The sequence below is a fragment of the Apaloderma vittatum genome, unplaced genomic scaffold, assembly GCF_000703405.1.
Source record: "Apaloderma vittatum isolate BGI_N311 unplaced genomic scaffold, ASM70340v1 scaffold19564, whole genome shotgun sequence".
Taxonomy (NCBI): Eukaryota; Metazoa; Chordata; class Aves; order Trogoniformes; family Trogonidae; genus Apaloderma; species Apaloderma vittatum.
In genome coordinates this window covers 2,258-13,496 of record NW_009712405.1, presented here as the reverse complement: position 1 = coordinate 13,496, position 11,239 = coordinate 2,258, and the positions used below count along the sequence as shown (strand labels likewise).

Here is an 11,239-nt window from a genome sequence, read left to right as displayed (position 1 = left end):
AGGTGTTCAAGGCCAAGTTGGACGGAGCCTTGAGTAGCCTGATCTAGTTGAGAGGCGTCCCTGCCCATGACAGGGAGGTTGGACTAGATGATCTCTAAGGTCCCTTCCAGCCTAGGCCATTCTATGATTCTATGAAGATTGTCTCCTGTGAGAGGGACCCCACAACGGCCCGGGGGAAGTGTGAAGAGTCCTTCTCTGGAGTGAAGAAAAAGCGGTGGAACCAACATCTGATGGACTGACTGTAACCCCCATTCCCTGTCCTCCTACGCTGCTCAGGGGGAGAAGGTGGAGAAACCAGGATTGATGTTGAGCCCAGGAAGAAGGGAGGGATGAGGGATCATGTTTTTCTTTTCAGATCTGTGGGGTTTTTTCTTATTTCTCACTCTTCTCTTATTTGTTCTTTTAATAAATCTAACTAATCTCCCCAAAATCGAGTCTGTTTTGCCTGGGATGGTAAATGCAAGTGATCTCCGTCCTTAGCTCAAACCTTGAGCCCTTTGATATATTTTCTCCCTCTGTCAAGTAGAGAAGAAGGGATGAGAGAGCGACTGTGTGGGCACCTGGCCACCAGCCAGGGTCAAACCATGACTTTCTTTTATTTATGGTAATAGAAGGTAATATTAACTTTTTTTTTTAAGCTGAAGTGAGTCAAAGTGACTTTGGCCTCTCCTATGTTGTATGCACCTGACTTTAACGTAGCACTTATGTGTCCTTGTGGCCAAAGACCTCAGTCTTGGGTGTAGGTAGATGACAGACCATCATAGGATGTATGTGTAGGATGGTGTTCAGGGGAATTTTGAACTTTGAGAAGCAAGTATCTTTTCCGTGGAAAACAGCAAAATGTGAGAACCTTGATGAGGTGGGGACACTGTTGATAGTGGTTTATTAAAAGACCCTTGATCTGCTGATAAGTCTGGTTTTCTTCTGGGATTGTTTTGACAACAAGCACAGACATAATGAAAGGGTAGTGACCAGCTAACCTGCTGCAGCAGTGTGCTAAAACTGGGTGGTTTTTTGGTAAACATGCTGCAAGGTCATGCAGTCAAAAGTTGTTCTTTCCCTCCTTTTGTCTTTCTTTCGCTGCCCTAAACATAAATAGCCACTAATCTTAGCACAGAGAAGAGTTCAATGGTTAATGTCAAGTTTTGGAGTAATACAGATGTTCAGGGGAAGAGTATCAGCCATGTGCTTGAAATCTTTAGAAAGCTTAAAAAAAAAAGGGTATAGTAGAGGCTTTTACAGTATGTTTGTCCCTGGTTTTGCTAACACTTGAAAGTGGCTTCCTATCTTATAGTCTGAGTCATTGCCTTGTACAGCATTTAGTTAGGACAGCCCTTAAAGTAAGTGACCAACATATGTTAAGGAAAAAATATGACGTTACTACAGCAAAAGAAAAAATAAGGCTTTTACAGCAGAATTGTTTCTGGAGAATACACTGAAGCGCTTTATTTGGGATGGAGTGGGGACATTCATTTCTAAGAATAAGGAGTTAAAAGTCCATCAAGGCTGATCGTCTTTGCTGTGAGTTCTTCATCCAATTTGAATCTTAAATGAACCATAAATACTGATCTTTTTAAATATGGGGTGAAATGTAGAACAGATCAGGAAATCAGGAGCTGATGGTGATGCTGCTATTTGTGCTTGCAGGTCCTATTCCTCACAGGTCTAATTTTAGTGACTGGTCAAAAAATCCGCTGCATTTTTAGCATTCTCTAAAGAGTACTCAAAGCAGAAATTGGTGTTCTAGGTTGGGTCCTTGTGTCTGACTAGTGGCTTGCGTGAGGACTTGATCTGCTCTGTCAGCTCCTGTGTTGTGGCCTTGCTGCCTCTTCATTTAGTCTGTGCTAGAAGACTCAGCCCTGGAAGAGGTTCTCGTGCCCTTAGGAGTGAAGCAGGTTGCCATTATCCAAGTCTGGTGCCTCGTAACTGGCATCTGGCCTAACAGAGAGAACAGTTTGGCCCGTGTTAAGTGTGCGCTTCTAGTGCTTAGGATAGCTAAGTACTAGAAGCACACTCTTACATAAGTAAGCATAAAGTTACAGTGATTATCACATTTAGATATCACCTATTCTTGCTCTTTTGATGTTCACTTGTTCTTCAAGATAAAATTACACATCCAGTATGAAGACAGTCGATGACTGAAAATCAATCTGCTTGCTTAACCTTTTACCGTTCTTTGTTGCAGCTCTCAAGTTCCACGTACAAATATAGGAGTGAGGAATTCAAAAGGCAGTTTTCTCATCTGCCAGACTCGGAGAGACTCATAGTAGGTAAGATGTAATCACACCAAAAATGCTTGTCTTCTGGCTGCAGTAGTGTCATGGCTTTTTATTCTAATAATTGCAGTTACAGCTGATAACCTCCTAGTCTTCTGCCTCTGAACTAGCACCAAATGCCTTCAGGAAAAGTCAGGTCTGCGTTCCTCCCTGTACTGCCTCCCGAAAGTTAGATTCCTTTGAGAGTTGAGAACTGTAGGAGAGGATGCAGGATCTTCCAGTTCATCTAAGTACGTGATGGGAGCCTCTTAATGTCTTCTCCTGCCACTACTTTTTAGTGGGCTTTTAGGCAAAACCCTTCCTAACAACAGTGGAGATGTGACTGACAGCTGTTAGCTGACAAGCTGAAAAGAAAAACTGCTGTGTGGGGCAGCCTGAGCACTGAGCACATGAACTCAACATATATACATTGACAGGCTTGTATGATGCAAGTGTGAGAAGAAGAGTCAAATTCTGAGAGCAATCAATTTGCGTTTTGTTCTTTCCAGCATGCACAACCAGCTTTGTGTACTTCTTAGCGTTGTGACCATTTATCATCTATCCTGTGAGTGTCTAGAGTCCCCTCTTCTACTTTAAAGAGGCAACTGGTTATCGCTGAGTCGGTTGCCTTAGATGTTGGAGGAGGAGAAGGGAATGGTTCTATAGTTGTAATAGTTTGGTACTTGGATACAAAGGTAAGGGATGTTGCTTCACTGACCCTGTTAAGTAGGAAGATCATCTTTGGCAGAAGCTTTTCACTTGATCCCTAGAACCACTTCCCCCAGACAAGGCACCTTGCTTGACTTCTGGGGCTGAATGACACAGGGGTGCTTGCAATTTTCAAGACTTTTTCGGGGACAAATGCTGGCTACATGGTATGAGGACAAAAAAAAAAATCAGTGTTTAAGTGTGGAATTCCCATTAGCCTTTGTAGGAGATCACTGGAAAACACAAACCAGTCTTCATTTTATCCTGACTTACAATGATGTGTACTTAGAAGTGTTTATCAACATAGTATACTGAGGGCAGATAAAAATATCTTCTGCCCCAGGCTGATCTGTGTAGTTGTAGTTACTGCCCAAACTAGTGCTGAGCAAGAAGTTATGTTATCTGGTGCTTGCAGCGTGCCCTTTCCAGATTAATGGAAGTGAAATTAGAGCTTTCACTTGCACAGAAACAGTTAAATCCCTGTACCTTCTTTCAGCCTCGGAAGGAGGCAATTATCCTCTGAAATGCCTTATGCGTTTTTAAAATACTTGAGTTCAGTATGGAAAAGAAGGATATTACTTCAAAGTGTTGTTTTGATGTTTCTCTTTACACAGGATTGAGATAAAAAGCCGTGGAGCAAACTGAAGCAGTTTCAGCACAGTCTTTCCTAGGACTGGAGAAAGATTTAGTAATTGGTTAATCCTAACAACTTATCACCTGCTCCATCAGAAGCAAAGTCATTACTTTATATACTTTTTTTTTTTAACCTCAGAGAAAGCAGTGCTCCTTTGGAAGGACTTACTGTGTCTTCCTAGCAGAGAACTGTTCCTTTGCTTCATGCAGAGACACTTACCACAGGCTTCACAGTGCTCGAAGAAGCAATTATTTTTCTCTGATTAAAAAAAACTGTAACTGCTCGTGTTGTTAACTTAGCTGTTAAAAAAAAGAAGCAACTATTGCACTGTGTCTAAAGATTATGTGAAACGTAATTATTTTCTTATATTGAAAGAGAAATTACTTAGACTTTCCAAACAGGAGTTTAGAGGAGTGCCACTAACTTTAAGTTGTCTGAGAATGTTGTTTACAAGCAGCATCTTAAGTTACTGGATCTGAAAACACAGAAGGAGAAATACTAATCTCTCCCTTTTGATTTGATATTCTCTTTTGTATCAGTAGGTCATAGTGGTGTTCCTCAGCACTTTTTTTTCTTTCAAATATGAGTGCTCCCCTATTTATAGATCTGAATCCCTCTCCCTCCCTCAAACATGGAAGTTGGGTGCAAACTTCTTGGTAGCGCTTTCCTCAAGTCCTTAACCTCAAAAATCCTGTGGCATTCCCTCTCCTCACTCTCCCAGTATTTTGATATCTGACTTCTCTTTAAGCATGCTTTTACAACTTATTAATTTGGATTTCTTTAAGTCTATGTAATTCTGGTTGCAGTTGTATCTCCAAGGGCTTGTGTTTCGTGCCTCCTGCTTGGTGCAAGAAACTTTTCTTCCACTTGATTATTTGAGGGCAAAACCTAAGAGAATTTTAAAAATCATAATAAAAGCTTCTGTAGATGTAGACTTAGCTTGAAGTTAGGATGCTGAGGCACTCCTGAACCTATTTGTACTTTAACTATATTCATCTTTTAGACAGAATCAAAATTCTGGCTTGGACAATAGCAGATACAATGCTCTTTAAAGTAACAAAAATCTTTGCCTCTAAAGTTGAAAACATTCATGTCCTGCATGCATAGGGGCATTCTGGGTATTTTCTATACATAAGGTAACCTTCTTTTAGGTTGAAGCTTCTAGAAGGGGTCTGTCTAAACTTTCTTCCAGTAGTACTTCTGAAAATTCCTTCTGTTTTCATCTTCATGCTCTGAAATCATGAAAGTTCTCTCAGGGAGGTTTTTAAAAAGTGCAGCCAGATCCTCTGTTTAATTAGCATGTATCTGATGATGAGTAATTGCATTTGAGATGAAATCTGTTTCTCAGTAGGGATATTTCAGCCAGAGGCAGTATCATAATAAAAATGACAGTCAGCTTCTGAAAATATCCCCTACCTGAAGAACTAGATATCTTCAAGCTGCCTTTTACTGTCTCACTCTGCAGATAGTTTTAGCTAGCGATAAGGATCTGCTTAGCGGAAAGTGATTATCTTACTACAGCATATGACCTACTGTTATGTAGGAGTTGACAGTATAATCTGTGGTGCTATAAATTCTTGTGTATTCTGTTATTTAGGCACTTCCTAGTTTGACTTGTGAACACTTCTTCCATGTACTTCTCGTCTTGCTTGATACCCCTTCTCTGCAATTATAGGATAATGCACAGGAGGCCAATATGGGGAGTGTTGTGCTTGCACAGATTTGGGGTGTTCCCGGAACAATGGTCTGGATGCAACCCAGCACAAGTCTGCCCTCACAGACTTTTGAAGAGTCAAAGAAATGTATTGCTGTACCCTTATCCCATCTTAACTTAACAGGTTTAGGTCAACTGAGCTGCAATAAGTGAGTAAACTTGCTCCTGTTCTCCGTACACAGATTATGCCTGTGCACTCCAGAAGGATATCCTGCTGCAAGGACGCTTGTATCTCTCCGAAAACTGGCTCTGTTTCCACAGCAACATTTTCCGATGGGAGACCACAGTAAGATCTCATAGCTCACACTTCTTTGTCATGTACTCGCAGGATATAGGAGTCCTGCAAACAAATCTCATCCTGTCAGTCTCATGCTAGCAACTTTGGGCTGAAAGGAAGGAACCTGCATCCCTGAGTCAAAATGCAGATCAGTTATTCTGTAAAATGTTCTGTAAAATGAGTTATGCTAAAGCTGATATTTTACATGTAAGAATACCTGAAAAGAGTCTATAAATGACCTCTGCAAGTTCTCATTGTGGTCTATAGCTTTTGAACAGTATGAGCAAAAGCAGATATTTTAGACAAGTTGACTCTCTGTCAAACAGGTTAACGATTTAAAATTTTTCATGCAAGCAATTGTTGCGTCTGCTGTAAAAATGTCATGAGGCTCTGAATGAGAAAGGGAAGATAACCTAGTTTTAATAGGTGGTGGAGATATATCAAAATATTCTGCAGCTGTGAGACTGCACATACCTTAATTTAATCTCAAATTCTATGTGTGTTTTGAAGGGCAGACAACAAATAGCTCATACACTTAAGACAGTGGAGGGATGTAGAAATGCTTAACTAAAAATTGAACTTAATTTAATCAGATGGATTTGAGTGTTTCTAATTGTAAATTCCTGGATATTTTTTTTTTTAAAAAAAACAAAACCCCCCAAAACTTTGAAATTACACCCTTGAATATATAAACTGTTCAAAGTCTGGTTTTTTGTTTTGTTTTGTTTTTTCCAACCAAAACAGCATACATCCTGCTAACCTGGTCTGCCTAGCAGGGTGACATCTTAACCAATATCTTAAGGCAGTCTTAGTTCATCAGCTACAAAGGTAGAGCAGGTTTTGAGACCTCCTTATCACGCTGTATTGGTGCAGGGAGAGAAAGGGTAGGATCTTCTGCAAAACAAAAAAAAAAAAAGGAAAAAGCAAGATCCAACTGTATGTTCTTCTTTTCTCTAAGCTAAATGGCAGCATGGCCTTCTTATCTGCAAGGGAAGGGGGTAACCTGAATGGAAATGGTTGGTTGCAGCCAGTCAGACCATGCTCTTCTAAACAGAAACATTTCAAATACTCCTAATATGCAAGACAAACACACTGCAAGATTTCCTTGCAGTGTCTGGACTGCCAGTAACCCTTGGTGAAAATAGACTAGATTGCAAACTTTTTTGAGATGAGATAGTCTGTTACCCAATCTGTGTCCTGCCTTATGTATAGTGTGCTGATTGGGATTGGCTTTCAGGTTTGTAGTGAGGATTGTGCCTTTAATCCTTGAGTGTTGCTGGAGGAGTGGAAGGAGAGAATAAAGAACTACTTGCTTTCCCAGTGCTAGTATGAAAAAAAGAGATTACTCTTAAGTCAACTTATTTATACTTCAGAATGCTTGCTGTTATGGTTAGCAATTGGGGACTGTAATGGCCTTTGTGATCTCAACTAAATTGCATCCCTGCACTTAGGGGTGGTTTGAGTTTCTCTTGCATCTTCTGTGACTTGTAAATTTATAGTCTCAATGTTTATTTTTAATATGTCTTATTAAATCTGTTTCTGTGTAGATTTCTATTGCCTTGAAGGATATCACTTTGATGACAAAGGAGAAGACTGCTCGACTCATTCCAAATGCCATACAAATAGCAACAAAAGGAGAGAAGGTGAAGAAAACCTGTATTTAAATACATGGTTTTTTTCTAATGATAATATCAAGGACAGAGCACTTGTAGTTTAAAATTTACTTAAGTAACTTCTCTATCAAATCTTTCAATGTGATTGGGGTTAAAAGACAGACTTGGTGGTTTGGTTCCTCTGTAATTATCGACTTGATAGTCCAGCTTTGGTTTGACTGCAGAATTCCCTAGTAGTATTGATGCAGTGACCAGAAAGTAAGGGAGTTTTTGTCTCACTGGTTCTCATAGGAAAGCCATTTGAAAACTAAAAGTTCGGGGCATGAATTCAGAATGTACATCCTTGAGGTTTGCAAAAATATCAAATGCACTGGATTTAAAGTGCTCTTGGAAGAAAATTGCTGAAAAAAACCCCCACCACCAACAAAAAAACAATGGTATTATATAGGCTTTAAATTATGGAGAGATCTTCCCAAAGAACATGCATTTTTAGGTGCTAGGACATGTAGTTTTTGGTGGTGTGTTTGTAAAAACTGAAAAGAATTACAAGGAATATTATGTACAACACACTTCGTGATATTTTGTCTGTAAATGCCTTGAAAATAATTTTTGGCTGGCTACAGAGAATAGCTTTCCAGTGTGAATCTAGAGCTGTTCTCTGAAGGAACTGTGATTCCTCATATTTGGCTGTTCCCTCTCAGTTATTACATATTAACTTCCATCATCAAGGAAGACAAACCTCTTTTTCTGCTAAACAAGCTGTCAGATTGGAAAGTCTTCAATACTGCAAGAAATGCATCTAATTTTATCTCCTATTTTAATTACTTCAGTTTTGCATCTTCTCATGCAAAAAGAAAAAGGAATATGTGGCGGAAGGATGGAAAGGTCTGTGGCCTGTAAGGAATAGACATAGATGTCTCTGGTTTGTTCTTCCTCCTATTTGTAAGTGGGAGAAAGATTTAATTGTGCAGTTAGTTGAGGGGGAGCTCTTCTTTTTTGCCAAAGGTACCAATGGCTGCAATCAGATGCTTGGAAGAGCAAGTGTCTTTATATACTGTGTGAATATTGGGGAACTAACTGAGATTTATTAAAAATGCTAAACTGCGGAGTGCAAGGAATATGAGCCCAGGTTTGAACATGAGAGGAGCATGCCATTGCTGAAAACCTTAGGATATTCAAAATGCAAGGAAGCTCTCTGGGTTTCTTGCAAATCCTACAAGTGAGCCTTTCGCACTCTGCTTTCCCTGCAGTTTTTCTTCACGTCCTTCAGTGCAAGAGACAGAAGCTACCTCAATATCTTCCGCTTATGGCAAAATGTGTTGCTGGATAAGGTAAGCTTGTAAATGCTGGCACCTGTGGTGAAGTAACAAAATAATCTTTTTTTTCTAATGTAAGCAGATATGTCTTTAGAGGATAAGAGACTTTACTTAAGAAGTTAGCTTTTCCTTTCTGACACAGAATTCTAATCTGATGTTCTCCAATGCTTCTTTGCACTTTAGATCCCAGATAAACTTCTAAACCTTTCCTTCTCATGCTGCCACCTACAACTTTGCTTTTTTTGCATTTTGTCTTTGAAGACAGGTTGCACGCTTCTCTTCGCTACCAACCGAAACATATATTACTAAGTTGGCCTGTGTTTGCTTCACATGTTCTATGGTGGATTTGTGATCAAAAAGGCCAGAGACTTTTTCAGTGAAAGCTGCTTTTTTTTTTTCTTTTCTTTTTAAGGAAAAAGCCAAAAGTCACCTTCTCAGATAAATTTGCTGAACCCTTGCCAGCCAAATCATTATAACTCCCCTGACCTTGAATAAATGCCTCAAAGGCAGGCTGTATGATATGGAAGTGTATTTTGGCAACTTCTGCTAGTTAGCTTGATTTATATTGCAATTTGTGGACATTTAAGCTAATCTTCTTTCTAAAAACATACCAATGTTTTTGCAGAGCATTGCTGTTAATAGTGCAATTTTGTAAACCAAATCCTTCCTGTTCATGGCTGCTGTTGTTTAAATATTTTGTCACAGTTGCAATTGAACACTAAAATATACATATGTAACTCTGTGCTATAGTGGCCTCCAAAGGCTTAAAGCTGTTGCGCTGCTTATATATAGTAGCCACATAGGTCTTTGTTAGATGAATTTTAGGATGAACTAGAGGCACTTTTTGTCAAAAAAAAAGAAGCTGAAAATAAAGGAAAGTGTACCATTCAAGACAGAACTAATATTTGCTGCAAATCTCTCATCTCTTGTATCAAATACTATTTAACGGCAACATCATAACTATCTTGTCTTGAATCCAGCACTAGCGCTGCAAAAAAAGTGTACTGTACTAAGTAATCTTTTGACTGGGATGTGCAACTGGAACTAACATTGGTTTGTTTTGTTAGGCAAAGTTTGTCAGGAAGATTAATTATCGTACTCAGTGCGGGAAAGTGAATGTATGGTCATTCAGGTATACAAACCTATCGGAGGGGCTGGAACAGAGGGATCAAGCTTTGTACTGTTCAGTATTAGTTTTTTTATGTGCATTTCTACTTTGACAATGAAATGAGCATCTCATTAGGAACATTTTTTCACTTTGGACCAGTAACTGAAGGACAGATATAAAAGCAGAACGCATGGACTGCATGTAAGATGAGATGAATTAAGCCAGCAGGTTTTTGGGACAGGTGCATCTGAGTCGCCTGGGAACTCTCTTTGTTCATTCTGTCTAATCTTGCTATTAGCTTTCATGCATCCTCAGTGAAGCATGTTGAAAGGTAAGTCTGTTATGTGAACTTCTACTTGGGGTTCTCAGTTGTAAAATGGATTATTGCTGTTTGGTCTACACAGGGCTTTTTAGTGTAGTATGTTCAGAGCTACTTCCTGAAATGGGATTTCTGTTAGGCTGAGCTCCTGCTTCTGCAATGTAGTAGTGACTTCTGGTTCTCTGCTAGAATGTATTGGAGTCGCCTCTCAGTCTGCTTTATCGTTCTTTACTGCTTAATGCCATGATCTAGTGGTGGACCTGGTGTTCCATTAGCTTAATGGTTGGACTTGATGATCTTAAAGGTCTCTTCCAACCTAAGTGATTCTATGATTCTGTGATTAACCAAACTAGATCCAGCTGTAGAGGAACACTGAGGAGCTGAAAACAGAAACTGAAGTTGCTAGAGTTGGATCTGCTGGCTAAACTACAACGACAGCTGTCCACTGACCTCTTGCTAGATGAAATCCCTTGGTGTATCCAAGCAGTTTTGCTACTTTCTCCCCACCACCCTGTGGCAGGGACAGCCTGTGTTTGAAAGAGATGCCATGCGTCTGGGGCTCTGGCATGGTGTGCAGTGTCCTCGGTGTGTGAAGCCTGCTCTTTCTCAGCTGTAGTGGTCAAAGGGATCCTGTCAAAATTTGTAAGGCTTGTGACAGAATCTAAATCTCACTCTGGAAGGAATTTCAAAATGAGCTGGTTTTACTCTCCAGGTAGCTAAATATTTTAAAGCCTGTAGATAACTTTGTTACTATCTGGAGTGCATCTGAGAGGCCCGAAGGTGACATCCAACTCTTAAATTATGAAATAAAATCACTCTGGTATCATCAGAAGTATAACTCTGAATGCAGTTGTCACAGTACTGGTTTGCGCCTCCTGACAGTGAATAACCCCTAGTTTGTGGGATTTGGATCTGGGGGATTGGAATTACCTTTGCTTCAAATCATATTTGTGCAGAGCTAATTTTCGTCACCGGCTCTGGCCTCTAAAGTGCTTCGTGTGCATAGATTTTGTGTTACGAGGTCTTGCCTCTGAAGAGTGACTTACCTGCTTTGTGAAACACCTTCAGCTTTTGCCACCCGCAGACCTTCTCAGGAGGGTCAGCGTGCCCTTTCCCAGATCTCCATCTTGTGGCCATTCTGTCTCATACTTCTTAAGTATCACATGTCTGAGACAGTTAAACAAGTAGCCTCTGTAAAGTCTGCCTTTCTAATAGAAATTACTTGCACTGTATAAGAACAATGGTAAATAGTTGCGTGCTGTTCCTTGCCTAAGCTTACTCTGGCCATCAAGATC

General features: G+C 40.0%; 1 protein-coding gene across 1 annotated transcript; it reads left to right on the top strand.

The window, feature by feature from the left end:
- Positions 1–2,134: 2,134 nt before the first annotated feature.
- On the top strand, positions 2,135–8,557 carry LOC104272870 (GRAM domain-containing protein 1C-like). The gene is made up of 4 exons (XM_009867976.1): positions 2,135–2,270; positions 5,494–5,597; positions 7,136–7,231; positions 8,452–8,557. Exons 1-4 carry the CDS (start codon positions 2,135–2,137, stop codon positions 8,542–8,544), a joined length of 429 nt encoding a protein of 142 aa, XP_009866278.1. The 3' UTR covers positions 8,545–8,557.
- The last annotated feature ends 2,682 nt before the right edge of the window (positions 8,558–11,239 follow it).